Genomic DNA, 25,065 nt, shown 5'->3' with positions numbered 1-25,065 from the left:
ACCCATATCCATCCCAAGCTCAATTATGATGACTTTTTCATTCGTTGTCAGACCGAGGGGCGGAGCAGAATTGCAAAATCGATACTTTCCTACAAATATTTACTATTTTAAGCGTGTGTGAAGTTTCTAAGAATTAAAAAATCATCACAATTGAGATGGTGTGGGGGGCGGGGTTTATATTTCGCCTTTTTCTCTTAATATACATAGTATTCTTTGAACAACTTGATACTCAAAAACATGTTTTTAATTTCTTGTAAAGAAATAAGTATTTTGCAGCTAAGCCCCGCCCCGCCCTCTTAGTTCTCGGCGAATAAAAAAATCATCACAATTGAGATAGGGCGGGTGGGCGGGCTAACATTTTGCCTTTTTGTTTTAATATGTGTAGACTTCTTTTCACAACAAGAAACTGAAAACATATTTAAAATGGAAAATTTGTATAAGGAAATATCGATTTTGCAATTAAGCTCCACCCCACAATTGCAAATCCATATTTCCCTGCAAAAATGTACCATTTTAACCAAGTTTTAAGTTTCTTGTGAAAAGATGGCTATGTATATTAAGAAAACAAAAGCAAAATATAAGCCCCGCCCACCCACCCTATCTCAATTCTGATGATTTTCTTTATTCGTCGTGAGCCAAGAGGGCGGAGTTTAATTGCAAAATCCGTATTTCTCTACAAGAAATGAAATTTTCATTCGTTGTCCTATAAAAATTTATCATTTTAAACACATTTTACCTTTCTTGTTGTGAAAAGAAAAAACTGTTTTTTTATTATGAAATGATACCGGCACTTATATTTTTCTAAATACTAAACGGCTTGAGTACCCCGTCTGAAAATTAGCCAATAGGACTACAAAGGTTCGAGGAATCGAATGCTCTAAACCAAAATACTTATTTTTGCACGGTTCTAGAGTTATGCCAATATAAATTTGAAAAAAAAAACTTACTTAGTTTGGAAATGGTACCGTTTTTTATATTCTTCTAAATACTAAGCGGATCCAGTTTCCGGTCTGAAAATTACCTCCCAGGACTAGAAAAGTTTAAGGAATAAAATGCTCAAAACCGCAATACATATTCTTGAACCGTTCTGGAATTAGATCCAGATGAATTAAAAAAAAATGTTTTTTAAACCCGAAATGACACAGTCCCATATATTGTTCTAAATACTAAATATTGAAAAAAAAATGTAATATTTTACTTCATTCCGGAAGTAAAAAACCCACATTCTCTATATTTGTCATTCTATGTTTAACCACAGTTGGAGTTTTGATAACCTTATCAGTTATTGCGGTTTTGCAACGAATGAAATGAATCACGTGCCTCAATGTTAAACTTGATATTCAAACAAACAAATTAAGCAAGAATTATTTACCAAACTGTTTGCAGACCTTTGGAGTTAATAAATGTCCACCAATTTCTTTAAAAACCTCAAAATCTATGGTACCACCACTAGCACCAAACCGTCAACGTGATTTACCGCCACCGACTTACCAAACATTTCACAAGAAACCTTGAGTTTAAGTACGCACATATTTGCTTAATTTGCGATAACTCAAACTTAATGTATCGCTAAACAGCAAAGTGGTCCAAAACGCAAAAACGTGGCCCCCCAATTAATTAATTTATTAATTAAGCATCGATAGGTTTTGAAAGTAACAATATTTTTTTGCGTGTGAAAACTAACCCAAACCAATTAAATTACCAAGTGAAACTTTAACAACAATCGCGATTTTCACTTTCAGTGTTTTCCTCGATTCCATTCAGGTTAAAAATAGTTCTTTGTCATCTGTGCCGAGTAAACACTGAAAACGTAACACTAATTACATATTAATATTCTATCGTACGAAATGAGTCGCGAACAATCGAAACTGGTACGACATCACAGAATGGAATTCCTCAAGGCTGGATCGCGTCTCCTTGCTTTTCTCCATTTCTGGCGACCCGTTGACCCATAATTAACTCAAACGTTCGTGGTAGCGATAAGTGAGCGAAGTACAACACGGTGTTGCTGATAGTGGGTAAAATACGTATCCTTGGGGCTATCCATTTCCTTATCCGCTATCAAGGACACGATAAGAAGGACAAACAATGAATTTACATTACTTATTAAATACGGGAGAAGTACAATGAACTTGGTTAATCGCGTTAATATCGCTAACAGTAGTGCGACTTCCGCCTTTATCGCTAAGTGAGTCATTTTTCAAATTGTGGTACTAACGCACACAAATTTCGAATTCGAAATTCTTTCTAATTAGAGAAAACGTGACTGTAATTTCGCAATTAGAAGAATATTTCAATTAGGTTCAAGCAGCGACAGTTTTAATGAATTTATTTGTCACAAATGGGTTGGCAGCAGCTGGTCGTGGTCTCAACGGGTCAATTAGCAGCAATTGTTTGATTAGATTAATTTGGTAAATGAGGGCTGCTTAGTCATGTTGCAAAAAAATATTTTCAATTTAGCTTTGGAACTCCAAAATAACAGTGGGTCATTTTCCCAAAAATTTGGGACTACAATACTAATGTTATTATTGATAAGTAGTCCTTGCAAAAATGTTGATAACGTCATCATAAATTTTTTATACTACAATTCGTAAAATCAAATCAAATTTTTTAGTTTTTCGTTTGCTCAATTTTTCAAGTTCTTGATTTTTATTTTTCATTTTCCCGAAGTTTTAATTTTCGTTTTCTCGATTTTATGTCCCGATTTTTCGTTTTTTCATTAACTTTATTTTTTCAATGTTTCTCTTTCAATTCCACGATTTTTCAATTTAGCAATTTTTTCATTTCCAATTATCCGATTTTTAAGTTTCTCAATTTTTAATCTTTCGAATGTTGAATTTTTCGTTTTTATCAAGTTTTTGATTTTCAGTTTTTCGATTTTTCAAAATTTTCAGTTTATACTTTTCCGTTTTTTCATTTTTGAATTTTCAACAGTTTTTATATATTTTTTTTTTTTGATTCGATAAGTTGAAAAATCAAAGAATTGAAAAATCGAAAAACTAAAAAATCAGAAGAAATTTAAAAATCGAAAAAGTCAAAAAATGAAAAATTTCAAATCGAAGAGTACTACTGAAGAAATGAAAAATGGAATAAATAGAAAGGTTCAAAAATTGAAGAAACGAAAAACTGTAAAATAAAGAAAATAAAAAAACCAAAACGAAAAATTGTAAAGTCGAATAAATGAAAAAGTTATAAAATCCAGTCTCTGAACAATGAAAAAATTCCAAAGTCGTAAGATTGCAAATGAAAAATTGAAGAAACGAAAAACTGAAAAATCTAAAATTGAAGAAAACGAAAAAATAAAAAACTGTAAACGTTGAAAAAGGAAAAAAAGAAAACCGAGAAAAATTGAATAATCCAAAAATTGAAGAAGTAAAGAAAATAAATGGAAACGAAAAGTTGCAAATCGAAAAACTGAAGACATGAAAAAGTGAAAAATTAAAAACCGAAACATCCAAAAGTTGGAAAATCAAAAGCTGAAGAATTTAAAAATGAAAGCACGAAAAATTGTGATAATAAAGAAAATAAAAACCCGAGACAAAAATTGTAAACCGAAAACTTGGAGAAATGGAAAATGAAAGACGAAAAACTGAAGAAACGAAAAACTGAAAAAATTAAAATTGGAAAAACGAAAAAATTAAAATTGAAAATTTTAAACATGAAAATTCGAAAAATTGCAAAAAAAATGAATCCAATCGACAAATTGGGAAACCCAAAAATTGTAAAATCGACAAAATGAAAAATGGAATAAATAAAAAGGTTCAAAAATTAAAGAAACGAAAAATTGAAAAACATCGACGATCCGAGAAATTGCCTATCAAAATATTAAAAAACTTAAAATTTTAAAAATTTCACAATTATAAAAGGAAAAATGATAAAATCAAACATTGAAAAACCGAAAAATTGACAAAAAAAGAACCAAAACGAAAAATTGAAGCATGAAAACTCAAAAACATTCAAAAGTTGGAAAATCGAAAAGCTGAAAAATTTAAAAACGAAAACTATAAAATTTGTATGTCGCAGAATTGAAGTAACAAAAAAAAAATTAAAAATCGAAAAATTGTAAAATGAAGAAAATAAAAATCCGAAACGAAAAATTGCAAATCGAAAATTTGAAGAAATGAAAAAATAAAATGTTATAAAAATTATTATTACGTATTTAAAATGAAAAGTAGAAAAATTGCAAATAAAATATTGAAGAAACGAAAAACTGAAAAATCTAAATTGAAAAAAACGGAAAATTAAAAAAATCTAAACGTTGAAAAATCGATAAAATGAAAACCGAGAAAAACTGATTATTCCGGAAATTGAAAAAATAAAGGAAATTAATCAAAACGGAAAGTTGCAAATCGAAGAAAAACTGAAGACATGAAAAAATTAATAATTAAAAACTGAAACGTTCAAAAGTTGGAAAAACGAAAACTGAAAAATTTCAAAAAGGTAACTCGAAAAGTTGCATGTCTTGAATTGAAGAAAAAAAATTAAATGAAAAATGAAAAATTGAAAAAAAAAAATGTAAAAATAAGCACAAATAAACCGAAACGAAAAATTACAAATCGAAAGAAAATTTGAAGAAATGAAAATTTGAATTTTTCTATTTCTTTGATTCGAAAAGTTGAAAAATTAAAAAATTGGAAAATCGAAAAACTAAAAAGTCGGAAAAAAACTGAAAAATTGAAAAACGAAGAATTGATGTAATGAAAAACTGAAAGATTGAAAAACTTGGAAATAGAAATAAATTAAATCGGAAAATTGGAAAACCCAATACTTGTAAAATCGAAAAAATAAAAATGTTCAAAAATTGAAGAAACGAAAAATTAAAAAATCGAGAAACTGAAGAATCGAAAAATTGAAAAGTAAAAAGCGAATAAATGAAAAATGGAATAAACAAAAAAGTTCAAAAATCGAAAAAACGAAAAACTGAAAAATCGGAAAGTTGCAAAATAAAATTTCCGAAAATCTAATCGAAATATTAAAAAATCCAACCTTTGGAAATTTTCACATTTAAAAAAAGAAAAATTGAAAAAACAAAAAGTTGTAAAAACAAAGAAAATAAAAAACCGAGACAAAAATTGCAAATCAAAAATTTGAACAAATGAAAAATTAAAGAATCGGAAAACTGAAGAAACGAAAAACTCCAAAATTAAAATTGAAAAAACAAAAAACGTAAAATCAAAAGCACGAAAAATCGAAGAATTGACAAATTCAAAAATTGGAGAAGTGAAAAACCGAAAAATCTAAAATTGAAAACTCGTGAAATTGAAAATCTAAAAATTACAAAATCTAAAAAGTGAAAGTTGCATGTCTTAAATCTAAGAAAAAAAAAATTAAATGAAAATTGAAAAAGTGCAAAATGAAAAATTACAGATCGAAAGAAAATTGGAAGAAATGAAACTTTGAGTTTTTCTACATTTTTTATTCGAAAAGTTGAAAAATCAAAAAATTGCAAAATCTAAAAATTGTAAATCGAAGAACTGAAGAAATGGAAAATTGAAACATTGAAAAACAAAAAATCGAGAAACTTTGAAATCGAAATAAATTACTTAAATCGAAAAATTGGAAAGAAAAAACAGGAATCGAATGGTAAAATTGGAAACCCCGAAAATTGTAAAATCGAAAAATCGGGAAACTGAAGAAACGATAAGCAGCAAAAATTAAAATTGAAAAAACAAAAAACTTAAAATCAAATGCGCGAAAAATCGAAGAATTGACAAATTCAAAAATTGGAGAAGTGAAAAACTTAAAAATCTAAAATTGAAAACTCGTGAAATTGAAAATCGAAAAAATACAAAATCTAAAAATTGGAAGTTGCATGTCTTAAATCTAAGAAAAAAAAAATTGAAGAATTGCAAAACGAAAAATTACAGATCGAAAGAAAATTTTAAAAAATGAAAATTCCAGTTTTTCTATTTTTTTGATTCGAAAAGTTGAAAAATCAAAAAATTGCAAAATCTAAAAATTGTAAATCGAAGAACTGAAGAAATGGAAAATTGAAATATTGAAAAACAAAAAATCGAGAAACTTTGAAATCGAAAGAAATTAAATCCAAAAATTGGAAAGAAAAAAAGACGAATCGAATGGTAAAATTGGAAACCCCGAAAATTGTAAAATCGAAAAATCGAAAAATTGCAAAAATTAAATTTGAAAAAACAAAAAACTTAAAATTAAAAGCGCCAAAAATCGAAGAATTGACAAATTAAAAAATTGGAGAAGTGAAAAACTGAAAAATCTAAAATTGAAAACTCGTGAAATTGAAAACAAAAAAATTACAAAATCTAAATATTGGTAGTTGCATGTCTTAAATCTAAGGAAAAAAAAATAAAAAATGAAAAATTGCAAAACGAAAAATTACAGATCGAAAGAAAATTTGAGTTTTTCTCTTTTTTTGACTCGAAAAGTTGAAAAATCAAAAAATTGAAAATTAAAATAAATAAAAATCAGAAGAGATTTTAGAAAATCGAAAATGTTGAAAATTGTCAAAAAATGAAAAATTGTAAATCAAAGAATCGAAGAAATGAAAACCTGAAATATTAAAATCCAGAAACCTGAAAATCGAAAAAAATTAAATTGAAAAATTGTAAAAAAGAAAAAACGGATAGAATCGACAAAGTGGGAAACTCAAAAATTGTGAAATCCAAAAATGAAAAATCGAAAAACTGTAAAACATAGAAAATAAATAACCGAAACGAAAAATTGCAAATCGAAAATATGAACAAATGAATTATTGAGAAATGAAAAATTGAAAAATCGAGAAACTGAAGAATCGGAAAATTGAAAAATTAAAAAGCGAATAAATGTAAAATGGAATAAACAAAAAAGTTAAAAAATCGAAGAAGCGAAAAACTGAAAAATTGGAAGTTGCAAACCGAAAATTACAAATCGAGATATTAAAAAATCCAAAATTTGGAAAATTTCACATTAAAAGAAAAATTGAAGAAACAAAAAAATTGTAAAAACAAAGTAAATAAAAAACCGAAACAAAAATTGCAAATCGAAAATTTGAAGAATTAAAAAATTAAAGAATCGAAAAACCGAAGAAGCGAAAAACTGAAAAATTAAAAATTGAAAACTCGTGAAATTGAAAATCAAAAAATTGCAAAATCGAAAATGTTGAAATTCTAAAAATTGCAAATCGAAGAACTGAATATATGGAAAATCATTGAAAAACAAAAAATCGAGAAACTTAGAAATCGAAAAAGTGGGAAGAAGAAAACACGAATCCAATCGTCAAATTGGAAATCCCAAAAAGTGTAAAATCGAAAAAACAAAAAATGGAAAAATCGAGAAAATGAAGAATCGAAAAATTCAAAAATTTTAAATAGTATTATTATTACCCATTCAAAATGAAAACTAGGAAAATTGCGAATTAAAAACTGAAGAACCGAAAAATTAAAATTTATGAAACTGAAAAATCTAATAATGAAACAACGAAAAATTTAAAAAATCTCAAAATTGAAAATCCTAGAGAATGTGAAAGAATCGGGACAACTGTGAAATAATCTTATCATTTTTCATTTAAATTTCACCAAATAACATACTCCTGTACTTGTTGTTTATGAATCCACCTTGAGTTTTTTCCTACGCATCCAGATTTTCGCAAAAGGGTCCAAATTTACAACAAACTTTTATACGCTCAGTGTAATCATAAAAAAATAAAATTTCCGAAAATGAAATTTTATTAATTTTCGAAAAACTTTCTAGATACTTTTCTGTGGAGTTGCTACAACAGCCAAAAAGTTCAGCGACCATGGGTTATGCAAATGACGCCATGTGGGTTAAGGATTTATGACCAATGGTCACAATTGTGTCAATAGTTCACAAGCGGAATTTATAAATACGGTGACTAGAGACGAAAATTTTTTTTGGATTCCAGTTGCTGTTAATTCGAAAGCTTGAACAATGCACTCTTTCAAGGTCAGCGAAATTATGTAAAAGTGGTAATTAGAGGAAGAGAAAATTTATTCGATTTGTGTAAGACTGTTATGGTCTAGATGTGGGGGAACGAACAAGCAGAACTCGTTTTGTAACGCCACTGGCTATTATGATATCGTAAATTATTATTATTATTATTGCAGTTACGTTATTGGTGTGCGAAAAGTTTCATTGCTTAATACTAGAATATTTTGTCATGTTTGTACAAGCTTTGGCGTGTCGGTAGACACCATATAATTATAGAAAATATACACTTTCATTGGTAGCACTTGGCAGCTACTTCAGACAGTCGAGTCGCCTTGACAATTAAATTGTAGCTCAGTAAAAACAATAATTATGCTAAAACAGATGTTTAATGACGGTTTGTTGTTTCCTTTGATAAGAGTTTTCTGATTACTATAGGTTTTAGATCCGGTGGTCTTGCTGGCCGTGGGTGCTTTTCTTTGGATTTCAAAAATTCAAAACCAACCTAATCACAAATTTGAGATTAGGAAAGAGCAATTTCGTGTAATCACAACCAAGTACCCGAGACTCCTGATAACAACCCAACACCCAATCAAGCGTATCACTTAATTATGTTTAATATATTCTTGAATTAATAAAGACGCGCTAGTTTTTTAAGCCGTTAATAAATTAAGCGTCCGGTAAAAGTTGTCCGGTGGATAAATTTTCACACACTTCGACTTTGCGTCAATTCCCGAGTGACGTCACAATATTAACCCGGCAGATGTTAACCCGGCTAAAGAGGACACAGACGTTGAAGCCCGGACCCCCCAAGCACATTTCTTCCACAAGCCAGTGCGAGAAACGTCTCCAAGAACATCCCAAACCTCCAGAGATACATAAATTAACGTTATAGTACGATTATGTACATACTTAATGTCCCCTCGAGCGGCCACTTATCTCCAAAAACACGTTTTTTCTTTCCAGAAAGTAACGTTTTTCGACTTTCTTCTTGCGGACTTTCTATTGGTGGGTTCGGTCGCGATTTTGGCCTTGGTGATACCGATAACAATGCGCTTTGTGCACACTTAACCTACATCGGGTGTTGAAATTCTTGAACTTTTGTTGGATTGTTAATGGATGTGTCATAGGTGTCCTACGCTGGGCCACCTCTGGGTGAAGAGTTTGTTAAACCTGTGGAATTAGCGGCTCGCGTGCAATTTCTTCCTCAAAAACAACTTTTTGTTGCAAAATGTGCGTGTCCGAAACATCTCTTCGACGCCTGAAAATGTTACAGGAATTCGATGGTAACAGTTAAAGCGTGAAACTGCAAGTCATTTGGTCGTAGGATCGTACACAAAAGAGTAAATTGGTGTTGGGGGGGAACAGTTGGCGCCCGAAGGAGTAAACACGCAGTTTTGACCGAAGAGGTTGTTTGTTGAGGTTACATTGGTGTTTAACATGCAAATATAAAGTCAAAATGATAATTTTTTTGTTTATTTTTCGAGTTTTCAAGTTCAAAATTTTCAATTAACTGATTCTTCACTGCTTCGATTTGCAAGTTTTCGTTTTGGTTTATTATTGTCTTTATTTTTACTCTTTTTCCATTTTTCCATGTTCCGATTTTATAATTTTTTGATTTTTCAATTTTCCTTTGTATGTTTCAATTTTTAATTGTTTAATTTTTCATATCTTCAGTTTTTCGATTTGCAATTTTTGGTTTTGGTTCTTCATTTTCCTTGTTTTCAATTTTTCGGTTTTTCAATACTCTGATTTTATCATTTTTCCTTTTTTTAATATGAAATTTTTCAAATTTTGGATTTTTCAAGCCAATTTTTTTTAATTTTTCGTTGTTTTATTTTTAGATTTTTCAATTTTTCGTTTCTTCAGTTTTTGATTTGCAATTTTCGTACTTTGCATTTTAATGTAATAGATAATAATAATACTTCTAAAATATTTCAGTTTTTCATTTATTCGATTTTTAATTTTTCAATTTTTCGACTCTTTGAATTTCTTGCATTTTTCATGTTCTTCCAATTCTTTACATTTTTTGAGTTCCGTACGTTCCTCCTGTCCTTCTGTTCTTTGAATTTTTTCGTTTCTCACGTGCTTCCTATTAGCGCTTTTTGAATTCCTTTTGTCAATTCTCTTATCATATAATTTTTCTTTTTTTCAATATGAAATTTTTCAAATTTTGAATTTTTCAATTCATCAATTTTTTTTAATTTTTCGTTGTTTCATTTTTAGATTTTTCAATTTTTAGTTTCTCCAGTTTTTTTGATTTGTAATTTTCGTACTTTGCATTTTAAGGTAGTAGATAATAATAATACTTTCTAAAATATTTCAGTTTTTCATTTATTCGATTTTTAATTTTTCAATTTTTCGACTCTTTGAATTTCTTGCATTTTTCACGTTCTTCCAATTCTTTACATTTTTTGAGTTCCTTACGTTCCTTCTGTCCTTTGGATTTCCTAGGTCCCTTGGTTTCTCTCGAATTTTTTGTGTTTCTTCCGTATTCTTCTACATTCTCTCCGATTCTCCCGGAATTTGGTCGTATTATCGCGAGTATTATCCCATATTCTTTCGGTTCTTTTCGGACTTTTTAGTATTCTTTCCGATTCGGATTCCTTCGGATCCCGGATTCTCTCGTATTCTTTCGAATTCCCTCGGATCTCAAGTTCTCCCAATTTATTTTCGGCTTCTTTGGGATTTTTTTGGATTTGATCGGTTCTTTGAATTTTTTCGTTTCTCACGTTCTTCCTATTAGCGCTTTTTGAGTTCCTTGTGTCCCTTCTGTTCTTTAGATTCCTTGGGTTTCCTAGATCCCTTGGTTTTTCTTGGATTCTTTCGGATTCTGTTGGATTTTGTTTAATTTTTTAGTTTCTCTCGTATTCCCAGTGTTTCTTTCATGTAATTTGTCCGGATTATTTCACACTCTTTCGGTTGTTTTCGCCTTGTTTCGTATTCTTTCGGATTCTCTAGGATTCTCTCGGATCTTCTTGGGTTCTATCGGATTCTGCTGGATTCCCTCTGATTCTCCCGGAATTTAATCGGATTTTCTCAGTCCTTCCTTTTCATTTCAAATTTTCCCATATTCTTTCTAATGCTCTCGAATTCTCTCGCATTCCTTGTGTTTCTTTCAGATTATTCCGAATTCTTTCCGATCTTCTCGGATTCTTTTGGATTCTCTCTGATCCTCTCGGATTTTCAACTGATTCTCTCATATTCGTTCGGTATCATTTCGGATTTTTTCGTACGCTATCGAATTCCCTCGTATTCTCTGTGTTTCTTTCGGAATCCTCTGAATTCTCTCCTATCCCATCGGAATTAGCCGGATTTTCTCGTGATTTCCCAAATTCTTTCGGATTCTTCCGGATTCCCTCGGATTCTCTCGAATTATTTTCAGATTCTCTCGGATTCGCGCGGATCGTTACAGATTGTCTGGGATTCCTCTAAATACCGAAATATGTTACTTTAGTTCTCAGATTCTCCGCAATTTTCCGCAGCTTTGAATTTCTTTTATTTTTCGCGTTCTTCTAATTCTTAGCATTTTTTTACATTCTTTGTGTCCCTTCTGTTCTTTGGGTTCCTTGTATTTCCTAGGTTTTTCCCGGATTGTCTCCGATTCTGTTGGATTTTGTCAAATTTTCTCGTATTCTCACGGTTTTCTTCGAATTTTTTACCAATCCTCTGGGAATTTCTCGGATTCTTTCAGATTTTTCTGGATTCTATCACATTCTATCAGACTGTTTCGGACTCTTCCGAATTCTCTCGTATTCTCACGGTTTCCTTCACATTTTTCCGGATTTTCTCCGATCCTCCCGGAATTTGGCGACATTCTTTCGTAATTTCTCGGTTTCTTTCAGATTCTCCCATATTCTCTTTGATTTTCTCGGAATTTGACCGGATTCTATAGTAATTTCCCAGATTCTTTGAGATTCTTCCAGATCCTCTTCGATCCTCTCGGAATTTGGTTGGATTCTCTCATATTCTTTCAGTTCTTGTCGGATTCTCTCGAATTCCTCGGATTCTTTCAAGTTCTTCTGGATTCTATCTGATCCGCTCACAATTTGGTCAGATTCTCCCGTATTTTTTCGGTTCTTTTCGGCGTTTTTCGTATTCTTTCGGATTCTCTTGAATTATTTTCGAATTCTCTAGCATTCTTTCGAATTTTCGCGGATTCTCTCAACTTCGAATGTTTTGAATTTTTCATGTTCTTCCGATTCTTTGCTTTTTAAGTTCATTACGTTTCTTCTTTTCTTTAAGTTCCTTGGATTTTCTGGGTCCCTTGGTTTCTTTTGGATTGTGACCGATTTTCTCTGATTTTTTGGGTTTCTGTCAGACTGTCTCATATTCTCTCGTATTTTCTGGGTATCATTCAGATTCTTCCGAATTCTTTCTAATCCTCTCGAAATTTGGCCGGATTCTTTCAAATTCTCTCTGATCCTCTTCGAATTTGGTCGGATTCTCTCATAACTTTTCGGTTTCATTTTGAATTTTTCCGAATTCTTTCGCATTCTGTGTTTCTTTCGGATTCTTCCAGATTCTCTCCGGTCCTCTCGGAATTTGGTTGGATTTTCTCATATTTTTTGGGTTCTTTTCGGATTCTCCGAGATTCTATTGGATTTTCTCGAATTCCTTGGATATTGTCCGATTCCTCCGAATTCTCTCACATTCTCGTAAGTTCATTTGGATTCTTTCGAATTTTCTCGTATTCTCACGGTTCCTTTCGGATTTTTTCCGATTCTCTCGGAATTTGGCCGCGTTCTCTCATAATTTGATCGGATTCTCTTGCAACTTTTCCGTTTCATTTCGCATTTTTTCGTATTCTGTGTGTTTCTTTCGGATCCTTCAGAATTCTCTCCAATTCTCTCGGAATTTCTCGGATTCTTTAAAATCCTGCAAGATTCTCTCCGGTTCTCTAGGAATTTGGTTGGATTCTCTCATCTTTTTTCGTTTTTTTTCGGATTCTTTCGGATTGGCGCAGAATCTTTGAGATTCTCAGAGATTCTATTGGATTTTCTCGAATTCCTTGGATATTTCCCGATTCCTCCGAATTGTCTCACATTCTCGTAAGCTCATTTGGATTCTTTCGAATTTTCTCGTATTATCACGGTTTCTTTCGTATTTTCCCGGATTCTTTCCGATCCTCTCGGAACTTGGCCGGATTTTCTCGTAATTTCTCGGATTCTTTCAAATTCTATCTGATCCTCTACGAATTTGATCGGATTCTCTCATAACTTTTCGGTTTCATGCAGGACTTTTTCGTATTCTTTGTGTTTCTTTCAAATTCTTCAGAATTCTCTTTGATCTTCTCGGAATTTCGCCGCGTTCTCTCGTAATTTCTCGGATTCTTACAGGTTCTTATGGATTCTATTTTTTTTATTTTTCGCCTTCTTCCGATTCTTTGTTTTTTGAATTTTCTAGGTTTCTTGGTTTCTTTCGGATTCTGTTCGATTTTCTCTAATTCTTAGGGGTTTCTGTCAGTTGTCTCGTATTCTTTCGTATTCCCTTGGTTTCATTCGGAGTCTTCCGAATTCCTTCTGATCCTCTTGAAATTTGGCCCGATTCTCTCATAAATTCTCGAATTCTTTCAAATCCTCTTCCGAATTTGATCGGATTCTCTTACAACTTTTCGGTTTCATTTCGGATTTTTTCGTATTCTCTGTGTTTCTTTCGGATTCTTCAGAATTCTCTCCAATTCTCTCGGAATTTCTCGGATTCTTTAAGATCCTGCCAGATTCTCTCCGATTCTCTCGGAATTTCGTTGGATTCTCTCATCTTTTTTCGGTTCTTTTCGGATTCTGCCGGATTGGCGCAGAATCTTTGAGATTACCAGAGATTCTATTGGATTTTCTCAAATTCCTTTGATGTTTCCTGATTCCTCCGAATTCTCTCACATTCTCATAAGTTCATTTGGATTCTTTCGAATTTTCTCGTATTCTCACGGTTTCTTTTGGATTTTTCCGGATTCTTTCCGATCCTCTCGGAATTTGGCCGCGTTCTCTCGTAATTTCTCGGATTCTTTCAGTTTCTTCTGGATTCTATCTGATCCTCTCGGAATTTGGTCGGATTTTCCCATATTTTTTCGATTTTTTAGGCGTTTTTCGTGTTCTTTCGGATTCTCTTCAATTATTTTCGGATTCTTTAGGATTGTTTCGAATTCTCGCAGTCTTTCAGCTTTTCTGGGATTCTCCAAAATACCGAAATATGTGAATTTAGTTTACGCATTCTTTGGATCTTTTCGGTACTTTGAATTTTTTGTATTTTTCGCGTTCTTCCGATTCTTGGTTTTCTGAGTCCCTTGCGTTTCTCATTTTCTTCAAGTTCCTTGGGTTTTCTAGGTTTCTTCCGGATTCTGTTCGATTTTCTCTGATTCCTTGGGTTTCTGTCAGATTGTCTCTTATTCTCCGGGTTTCATTCGAATTTTTCCGAATTCTTTCTAATCCTCTCGAAATTTGGCTGGATTCTCTCGTAATTTCTCGAATTTTTTCAAATTCTCTCTGATTCTTTTCGAATTCGAACGGATTCTCTCATAACTTTTCGGTTTCATTTCGGATTTTTTCGTACTCTTTGTGTTTCTTTCGGATTCTTCAGAACTCTCTTTGATCTTCTCGGAATTTGGCGCGTTCTCTCGTAATTTCTCGGATTCTTACAGGTTCTTCTGGATTCTAATTTTTTTTTCGCGTTCTTCCCATTCTTTGTTTTTTGAGTTCCATACGTTCCTTCTTTTCTTTAAGTTCCTTGGTTTCTTTCGGATTCTGTTTGATTTTTTCTGATTCTTTGGAATATTCTTCCGAATTCTTTCTGATCCTCTTGAAATTTGGCCGGATTCTCTCATGAATTCTCGAATTCTTTCAAATCCTCTCTGATCCTCTTCGAATTTGATCGTTTTCTCTTGCAACTTTTCGATTTCATTTCGCATTTTTTCGTATTCTCTGTGTTTCTTTCGGATTCTTCAGAATTCTCTCCAATTCTCTCGGAATTTCTCGGATTCTTTAAGATCCTGCCAGATTCTCTCCGATTCTCTCGGAATTTCGTTGGATTCTCTCATCTTTTTTCGGTTCTTTTCGGATTCTTTCGGATTGGCGCAGAATCTTTGAGATTACCAGAGATTCTATTGGATTTTCTCAAATTCTATCTAATCCTCTCGGAATTTGGTCCGATTCTCCCATATTTTTTCGTTTTTTTCGGCGTTTTTCGTATTCTTTGGGATTCTCTTCAATTATTTTCGGATTCTTTAGGATTGTTTCGAATTCTCGCAGTCTTTCAGCTTTTCTGGGATTCTCCAAAATACCGAAATATGTGAATTTAGTTTCCGCATTCTTTGGATTTTTTCGGTGCTTTGAATTTTTTGTATTTTTCGCGTTCTTATGATTCTTGATTTTTTGACTCCCTTACGTTTCTTCTTTTCTTTAAGTTTCTTGGGTTTTCTAGGTTTCTTGGTTTCTTTCGGATTCTGTTCGATTTTCTGATTCCTTAGGTTTTTGTTAGATTGTCTCGTATTCTCCCGGTTTCATTGGGATTCTTCCGAATTCTTTCTAATCCTCTCGAAATTTGGTCGGATTCTCTCATAATTTCTCGAATTCTTTCAAATTCTCTCTGATTCTCTTCTAATTCGAACGGATTCTCTCATAACTTTTCGGTTTCATTTCGGATTTTTTCCTATTCTCTGTGTTTCTTTCGGATTCTTCAGAATTCTCTCTGATCCTCTCGAAATTTGGCCGAATTCTTCCGTAATTTCTCGGATTCTTTCGGATTCTTTTTGGATTCTCTTGGATTGGCGCAGAGCCTTTTAGAATCTGTATGTAGTGAATTTTCTTGAATTGATTTTTCTCGTAGTCTCACGATTCCTTTCGGATTTTTCCGATTCTCTCGGAATTTGGCCGGCTTCTTTCGTAATTTCTCGGATTCTTTCAGGTTCTTCTGGATTCTATTTGATCATCTCGGAATTTGGTTGGATTCATCCGTGTTTTTCGGTTCTTTTCGGCGTTTTCCGTATCCTTCCGAATTGTTTTGGGATGGTATAAGATTCTTTCGAATTCTTTCAGCTTCTACGGGATTCTCCAAAATACCGAAATATTTGTGAATTTAGTTTCCGGGTTTTTTTAAATTTTTTCGGTGCTTTGAATTGTTTTCGTTTTTCGCATTCTTCCTATTCTTAGTGTTTTTTTAATTCCTTGTATTCCTTCTGTTTTTTGAGTTCCTGGGATTCCTTGGATTTCCTAGGTTTTTTGGTTTCTCTCGGATTGTCTCGGATTCTGTATAATTTTCCCGGATTCCCCGGATCTTTTAGATTCTTCCGAATTCAATTGTATTTTCACAGTTTCCTCAGGATTTTTCCGGATTCTTTCAAATTCTTCTAAATTCTCTTATATTCCTTCGTATTCTTGAGGATTCCCTCGGATCCTGGATTTCTTCTGATACTTTCAATATTATTTCGAATTATCTTAATTACCAGCCAACTGAGCTATGCTATTTTATAAAATTTAAATTGTGTGTACTAAGCACAATTTTGAGGTGACGTCCTCAAATTATTGGTGGGGTTGATTAAACAAATTTTGGTTAGCGTTTTACCGTCTATACGATAGTCTTAATTAACATAGATATACAATTTGACAACAATTAGTCCGGATACCCTAGGGGTCATGAAACGTCAAGAAAATCGAGAAAATATGAAAGTAGCCAGTTGCCCCATGGACCCTATTGCAATACTTCCTTAGCAAATTTTTATAGAGCATTTGAAAATAAATTTCTGGACTTTATTAATGAATTACTTTATTTTATCAATTTCTGATAAAATTATCACCAGAGAAATCTGATTTGTACTGTATATTATTTTTTTTCAAAAGTAATTCAACGAAAAATATTAAGACAATCTATGTATCACCTTATAACCACTGTCTGATCAATGTTGTAATCATTTATTGTAATCGAGATTTTATATAATAACCCAAAAAAATCTGCATCGTGGGATATTCCAGTGATAAAATATTGACAATTCGCGATTGCCAATTTTCCTATTTAATTTCGAAATGTTCTGAAACGTTTTTTTTCAAGTGTCGAAAGTTGTTATTCTAAACTCGATCTACTTTAACTATCGCCATTATTTTAAATAAAATGGAACCTTACGTCAAATAATGTTGTTTTCTGGTGAACTATATACCCAACTGGTGAAAAATCATATTCACATTCAAACTTTAATTGTTTCGAAATTCTTGAAACTATGACAAAATAATATAGTTTAGGAAATAATCAGTTCGCACACTGTTTAGGCAACTCGAATAATAATGTTTACGTTAGGATAACGGTTTCTGGTATTGCAAAACTCGTTCTTTTTTTCACACTCTTTACACAAACGTTATTCACAAATTTTCTCTTTTTCTTCTTCTTCTTCGTTAGTTAGTTGTCACTTTTACATAATTTCCCCGACCTTGAAAGAGTGCATTGTTCACTGCAAACATTCCGAAGTGACCAAAATAAAAAACTCAGCTTGCTCAAAATAACAAAACCTCCGAATGTCTTGGTTTCTAGTCACCCATCCAAGCACGACCATCTCACAAATACCGAATTCCGCTCCTGAACTATTGACACAATTGCGACCACCGGCCATAAATCCTTAACCCACATGGTCCCATTAGCATGCCCCCCGGCCCAGCCCGCCCATGCCCGAGCCCCAAATCCCCAACCTCTCTACCTTGTTCTGGGCTATATCCATATCGGCGTAGACGGTAAACGAGGACTTCTTCTCCCCATTCACCGCCCCGATCGTGTTGTACTTCATCCTGGCGGAGTCACCCAAGCACCATCTTCCCGAGTCTCAGTTCAACGCTTTCCACCGCTTTTCACCACAACGTACACCCCGTCGAAAAACGATTGCACTGCACGCACATTTCGCCGCCGCCTCGTCCTACATCGCGTGCTCTATTCCGACACGAATTGTGAAATAAACGTTGCTCGGAATTCCAAGCCGACTTGATTGTGAACGGTTAGCCGTCCCCTCCCCTCCGCCCCACCTGACCACGAGCTGGCGCGCAAAACATTCAAAAGGCGATACAGGTAAGACGGAACGGACGGACAATGGGGAGGGAAGGGCGCTTTTTGTGGCGGAAGGGCAGGGGGGCGGCAGGTGGTGCAACGGTTGGCGGAACTGCGGGTTTTCTGGATTTCGCGAAGACGGCGGGTTTGAGGTTACGGAAGAAGTGTGCCATGAATTATGCATGGCGGGAAAGTCACGTGATTGGCATGAGTGCTGGTTAGGGTACGAGTCGCGGATTTCGAGGGAGGTCGGTGCAGAGTGAGAGGCAGGTGGTGGTTTGAATGAAGGGTTAAGGCGATTGTTCCACAGCGGGTTTTGCTAAAATTTTGTTGTTATAACGTGAAGCAAAGGGATTTTATGTCACCCATATAAAAAAAAAAAACGACATTGAAGTATGTTCTTTTAGAGTTTCATTATTTTAAATGGATTTTCCTACTGTTTAATTCTGTTTCAAATTTTAATCAAGGCAATTCAGGCTGCTAGCTAAAAATTCTCACCACTTTAAAGATATATTTTTTTTCTTTTGAATGAGAATTTCTGGAAAAATTCGCTCTCATTTGCGATTCTAGAGACTATATAGAATCCAATAATTTTTTTTTTTTTAGATTTCAGAAACTCCAGAGACTAGACGGAAATTCTTCAAATTCTTGAAACCTAGAAATCTAGAGAATCGAAAAATTCCAGAGATTCAGAAATTCTAAAAATTTTAGGTACCTACCCTAAGAATCCTATGAATTCTCAATATTTTAAAAATATACACGACAAAAGCATTTCTTTTTAATAACAATTTCTGGAAAATTCCAGAAATTCTTGAGGTTTTTGCGATTCTAGATATTATATAGATCCCAAGAATTTTTTGGAAATCTAGAGATTGTGTAGATTTCAGAAAGTCCAAAATTTCCACAGATTCAGAAATTTTAAGGTCGGGTTCCAAAGATTGTAGAAATTCTAGGGATATTTGTGGCCACAAATATCTAAAAGATTTTAGATTATCTAGAAATCCTATGAATTCTCGATATTTCAAAGATCTTAGAAATCCTTATTAGAAATAACAGAGAATCTAGATACCATAGAGATCTTTGACATTATAGATATTCCAAGAATGCTGGTTAGGGAAACTGTAGATTCCATGGATTTAAAATATAATACAGGTAAAACTAGAAAATATCAAATCCAATAGAAATTCTCCACCACTCTTATCAAAGAAAGACATTTTTTTTATAACAATTTGTGAAAAATTACCATCCCATAAGGGAACAACCCGTCAATATAGATTTCAAAAATTCAGACATTCTAGAAATTTTTGAATACTTTGCGATTTTTTTTGGAGATTCTAGGAACTCCAGAAACTGGATGGAAGTTATAAAGAATCAGCAATTCCACAAAATTCCTTAGATTATTGAAACCTAGAAATCCTAGACATACTAAAAATTTTAGAGATTGTGTAAAATCCAGAAAATCCAAAATTTCCAGAAAATCAGAAATTTCGAGGTTGGGTTTATGGAAAATTACCACCCCATCACGAAAACATACGTTCATTACAAATTTCAAAAATTAAGAAACACCAAGAAATTCTCGTTTTCCCTGCTGTTCTAAAGATTATATACATAAATTCCAAGAATTTTTTTGGAGATTCTAGAAACTGAAGGGAACTTTTAAAGATTCAGAGATTCCAGAAATTTTTCAGGTTATTGAAACCTGGAGATCTTACATATGCCAAAGGTCTTAGAGATTGTGCGGATTCCAGAAATCGAAAATTTCTGAATCTCTATTCAGAAGTTTCAAAGTTGGGTTCCAAGCAACGTAGAAATTCTACACAAAAAATTTTAAGTCCAATAGAAATTCTTTGCGATCTAGAGATTTTATAGATCTCACGAAGAAGAAGAGATACCAGAAGTTTTTTAGATTATTAAAACCTAAAGATTTTACATATATTAAAGATCTTAGAGATTGTATAGATTCCAGAAAATCCAAAATCTCCAAAGATTAAAAAATTTCAAGGTTGGTTTCCAAAGTTTGTAGAAAATCTAGGCATATAAGTGGTCCCAAACATCCAAAAGATCCTATGAATTCTCGATATTTTAAAGATCTTAGAAACCCTAGAACGTCAGAGATTGCAGAAATTCTAGTTGAAACAGATATCTTAGACATTAGAAACATTTCTAGAATTCTAATTAGGGAAACTGTAGATTTCAGGGATTATAAAAATATCACAGATAATACCAAAAAATTTTAAGTCCAATAGAAATTCTCCGCAATCCTTATACAGGAAAAAGGAATTTTATTAATAACAATTTCTGGAAAATTACCGTCCCATAAGGAAACAAACAGTCAATACAAATCCCAAAAACTCAGAAATTCCAGAAATTCTAGAGTTCTTTGCGATCTAGAGATTTTGTAGGTCTCACGAAGTTTTTTTGGAGATTCTAGGAACTCCCGAAACTGGATGGAAATTTTAAAGACTCAGAAGAGATACCAGAAGTTTTTTAGATTATTAAAACCTAAAAATTTTACACATATTAAAGATCTTAGAGCTTGTATAGATTCCAGAAAATCCAAAATCTCCAAAGATTCAGAAATTTCAAGGTTGGTTTCCAAAGTTCGTAGAAATTCTGGGCATATAAGTGGTCCCCAAGATCCAAAAGATCCTTTGAATTCTCGACATTTTAAAGAACTTAGAAATCCTAGAAGGTCAGAGATTGCAGAGATTCTAGTTGAAACAGAGATCTTAGACAATAAAAACATTTCTAGAATTCTAATTAGGGAAACTGTAGATTTCAGGGATTATAAAAATATCACAGATATTACCAAAAAATTTTAAGTCCGATAGAAGTTCTCCGCAATCCTTATCCAGGAAAAAGGAATTTTATTAATAATAATTTCTGGAAAATTACCGTCCCATAAGGAAACAAACAGTCAATCCAAATCCCAAAAACTCAGAAATTCCAGAAATTCTTGGGTTCTTTGCGATCTAGAGATTTTGTAGGTCTCACGAAGTTTTTTTGGAGATTCTAGGAACTCCCGAAACTGGATGGAAATTTTAAAGATTCAGAAGAGATACCAGAAGTTTTTTAGATTATTAAAACCTAAAGATTTTATGTCCAGAAATTTCAGTTTCAAAGTTGGGTTCCATATATCGTAGAAATTGTAGGCTTATTAGTGGCCCCGAAGATCCAAAAGATTTTAGATTACGTAGAAATTCTATGAGTTCTCGATATTTTAAAGATTTTAGAAATCCTAGAAGATCAGAAATTGAGATTCTAGATACTATAGAGATCCTAGACATTGTAAACATTCGAAGAACTTTGGTTAGGGAAACTGTAGATCCCAGGGATTTTAAATATATCACAGATAATACCATAAAGTATCAACTCCAATAGAAATTCTTCGCCATCGTTATCCAGGAAAAACTAATTTTTTAATAACAATTTCTGGAAAATTACTATCCCATCACAAAAACAAACCTACATAACAAATCCCAAAAATTCAGAAATTCCAGAAATTCTAGAGTTTCTTGCTAATCTAGATATTACAAAAATTTCAATTTTTTTTTTTAGTTTCTAAAAATTCCAAAAACTCTTTGGAAGTTTTAAAGATTCAGAGTTTCCAGAAATTCTTTAGATTTTTGAAACATAGAAATCTTACATATACTAAAGATCTCAGAGATTATACAGATTCTAGAAAATCCAAATTTCCAGAGATTCAGAAATTTCAAAGTTGAGTTCCAAAGATCGTAGAAATTCTAGGTACATTAGTGGTCTCAAAGATTCAAAAGATTTTAGATTACCTAGAAATTCTCTGGATTCTCGATATTTTAAAGATCTTATAAACCCTAGAAACTCAGATTTTGCAGAGATTCTAGATATTATAAACATTCTAAAAATTCTGTGTAGGGAAACTGTAGATTACAGGGATTTTAAATATATCACAGATAATACCATAAGTCTATTCGTTTCGTGTGCTAGCAGAGTGTAGACGTGCATTTTGTCGCTCCGTACATTCGAATCATTTAGGTGAGTTTGTTCCATATTGATTTGAGCCTTTCGTGAATCTAAATAATTATATATACTGACAAATAGATTGGTTTGTTAATTTTTGTCGAAGGAAACATGTTCTATGTTTCCTTCCGACTTTCACATTTTGATTGAGTTCGTTATCATTCGTTTTTCTTACCGTCGACTTTTTTGGCAGAATTTGCTTATCTTCTACTTGACCCCAAACTGGCCGCAGTGTGATTTCAGCACTTGCGAGTGTCGAAAATGGCTATAAAATGCAGTAAATGCAATAGCAGCGTAACTAGAAGTCAGAACTATTTGTCCTGTAATGTTTGTAAATCGAATTTTCACAATGAATGTGTTAACATTGATGATGATGATGCTTACAATCAGCTTCAAATGGAAAGAAAATTAACATCCTGGTTGTGTGCTTTTTGTTCACTTTCTGCCTCTGCCTCTGCTGCTTCTCATACTCAATCCATTCCTTTAGCTTCTGAACTTAATTTGTTTCCTCATTCTTTGAAAATGATCGAATCAATCATTGGAAACCAATTGAAACCATTAACTGACACTATTTCGATGTTAGAAAAATCAGTTAATAATTTATCTCTTGAAAATTCAAAATTGCGTAATGAAATAATCATTTTAAAGAAATGCTTACCCGCCTCTAAACCTTGTGATCAGATAATGTTAGTTGATGCTGATGAAATGCACGCTAAATCATCTTATGCCCAAACTTTGATAAAAAACTCTCAGAAAACTATTATAGTTAAGCCAAAGGGTGAAAATCAGAAAAATCAGTCAATTGCTAAAACTAAATCAGACGTTTTAAAAAATGTTGATCCTCTTACGGACATCAATATTGGGAAAGTGAAAAATCTAAAAGATGGTGGTGTGCTCCTGCAGTGTGACAGTTCTAGTAACTTTAAACAAAGCGCCATGACTAACCTGTCAGACCAGTATGATATTCGTGAAGTCAAGACTAATGGCCCAAGAATTAGAATTACAGGTATTCCTGACTACATAAAAAAAGAAGACATTGTCTTATATATGAGAAAACAAAATGAATCAATCTTTGACGAAAAATCAATTTGTACTTTGTTAAAATATGGCCCGGTTAAAAAAAATAATACCATTTTTCAAGCTGTTTTTGAAGTGGATTTGTTGACATATAAAAGGGCACTAACATTGGGACACTGCCTTGTTTGTCTCAATGGTTGTACTATATACGATGCTATTGAGGTTTCCAGATGTTTTAATTGTAACAGCTATGGTCATTCACACAAATTTTGTAAAAATTCTTCTTCTTGTCCTCGGTGTGGTGATCGTCATAATTTGAAGGAATGCCAGGCAGATGTTGAAGCTTTTAAATGTGTCAATTGTTACAACTTCAATCTCAAAAATAATAATCATGACGTTAATATTAATCACGTAGCTTGGGATCATGACAAATGTCATTCGTACAAGATGGTCGTTCAAAAAGTCAAACAAGATTTGATGGTTGTCGCTGAATCTTCCTAAATGTAGTGTAATGACATATTCTCTAAACTATATCAATAATATAGGTAGATGAGTATAAAATTGGCGGCTTCATTTTGAAACGTGTTTCCACTGTGAGAGATTTAGGTATTATATTTGATCAAAAATTATCCTTCATTAATCATTATGATGAGATATTTTCCTCATCAATTAGGGCGTTAGGATTTATCATTCGTAATTGCAAAAGCTTTCAACTTAATAGTACTCTCCTTAGTTTATATACTTCGTTTGTTAGATCAAAACTAGAGTATGGCTGTGTTATTTGGCCCCCAAGGTATGATGTTCATTGTCTCAAATTAGAAAAGTTACAAAGGAAATTTTTTAAATTCCTCCATTTCAAATCATTTGGCTATTACCCTTGTAGAGGTTTTCCTCAAAATGAGCTTTTGGTACTCTTTTCCATTCAAAGCTTGGAAAAGAGGAGAGAAACTTTGTCTCTCTGTTTTCTTTTTAAATTGGTGAATGGTGTTGTAAATTCAAATGCTTTAGTTGAAAAATTGTGCTTTCTAGTTCCCCGGTCAAACATTAGAAACCCTTCATGTTTTTATACTGAAATTTCTAGAACTAATGTACATGTGTTCTCGTCCATTACAACTATGTGCTGAATTTATAATAATTATCGGAATAAATTTGATATCTTCAATTGTAATTTACGCCAGATCAAAAATGCACATCTATAACAGTCTCCTAATTTTTAACTATTTAATTATGCATTTCCAACAATCTAATTTAGCCCTAATATACCACCCTAAGAATTGGTTTATCTGTAGGTGTGGTCAACAATAATAATAATAATAATAATAATAATAAAATATCAAATCCAATAGAAATTCTCCGCCATCTTTATCTAGGAAAGATGCTTTTATTTTAATATTAATTTCTGGAAAATCAGGGAAATATCAACTTTCATTACAGATCTCAAAAATTCAGAAACTCCAGAAATTGTCGAGTTCCTTGCGATTCCAGAGTTTATATAGATTCCAACAATTTTTTGGGCTTTCTAACTTCAGAAACTGGATAGAGGTTTTAAAGATTCAGGTATTTCAGAATTTCCTCAGATTATTGAAACCAGGATATCTTACACACAAACTAAAGATCTTAGAGTTTGTGTAGATTCCAGAAAATTCAAAATTTCTAGAGATTCAGAAATTTCAAGGTTGGGTTAAACAGATCGTAGAAATTGTAGGCATATTAATGGTCCCGCAGGTTCCAAAAGATTTTAGATTACCTAGAAATTCTATGAATTCTCGATATTTTAAAGATCTTAGAAATCCTAGAAGATCAGAAATTGAGATTCTAGATACTATAGAGATCCTAGACATTGTAAACATTCGAAGAACTTTGGTTAGGGAAACTGTAGATCCCAGGGATTTTAAATATATCACAGATAATACCATAAAACATCAACTCCACCAGAAATCCTTCGTCATCGTTATCCAGGAAAAACAAATTTTTTAATAACAATTTCTGGAAAATTACTATCCCATCACAAAAACAAACCTACATAAGCAAGTCTCAAAAATTCAGAAATTCCAGAAATTCTAGAGTTACTTACTAATCTAGATATAAAAATTTCAAATTTTTTTTTGAGTTTCTAAGAATTCCAGAAACTCTTTG

At 32.5% G+C, this 25,065-nt stretch overlaps 1 protein-coding gene across 1 annotated transcript in view; it reads right to left on the bottom strand.

The window, feature by feature from the left end:
- Positions 1-17,843, bottom strand: part of LOC135129613 (uncharacterized) — a 40,628-nt gene extending 22,785 nt beyond the window's left edge. The window contains exon 1 of the mRNA XM_064056812.1: positions 17,573-17,843. Coding sequence (XP_063912882.1) covers positions 17,573-17,659 — 87 coding nt within the window. The 5' untranslated portion in view covers positions 17,660-17,843. The remainder of the gene's footprint in view (positions 1-17,572) is intronic.
- Positions 17,844-25,065: the final 7,222 nt, after the last annotated feature.

This window comes from Zophobas morio, unplaced genomic scaffold (assembly GCF_036711695.1).
Source record: "Zophobas morio isolate AGI-343-1 ecotype UQ-CSIRO unplaced genomic scaffold, CSIRO_AGI_Zmor_V1 ptg000016l, whole genome shotgun sequence".
Lineage (NCBI taxonomy): Eukaryota > Metazoa > Arthropoda > Insecta > Coleoptera > Tenebrionidae > Zophobas > Zophobas morio.
The sequence above is the reverse complement of the archived record's forward strand: the minus strand, read 5'-3'. Positions and strand labels throughout refer to the sequence as shown.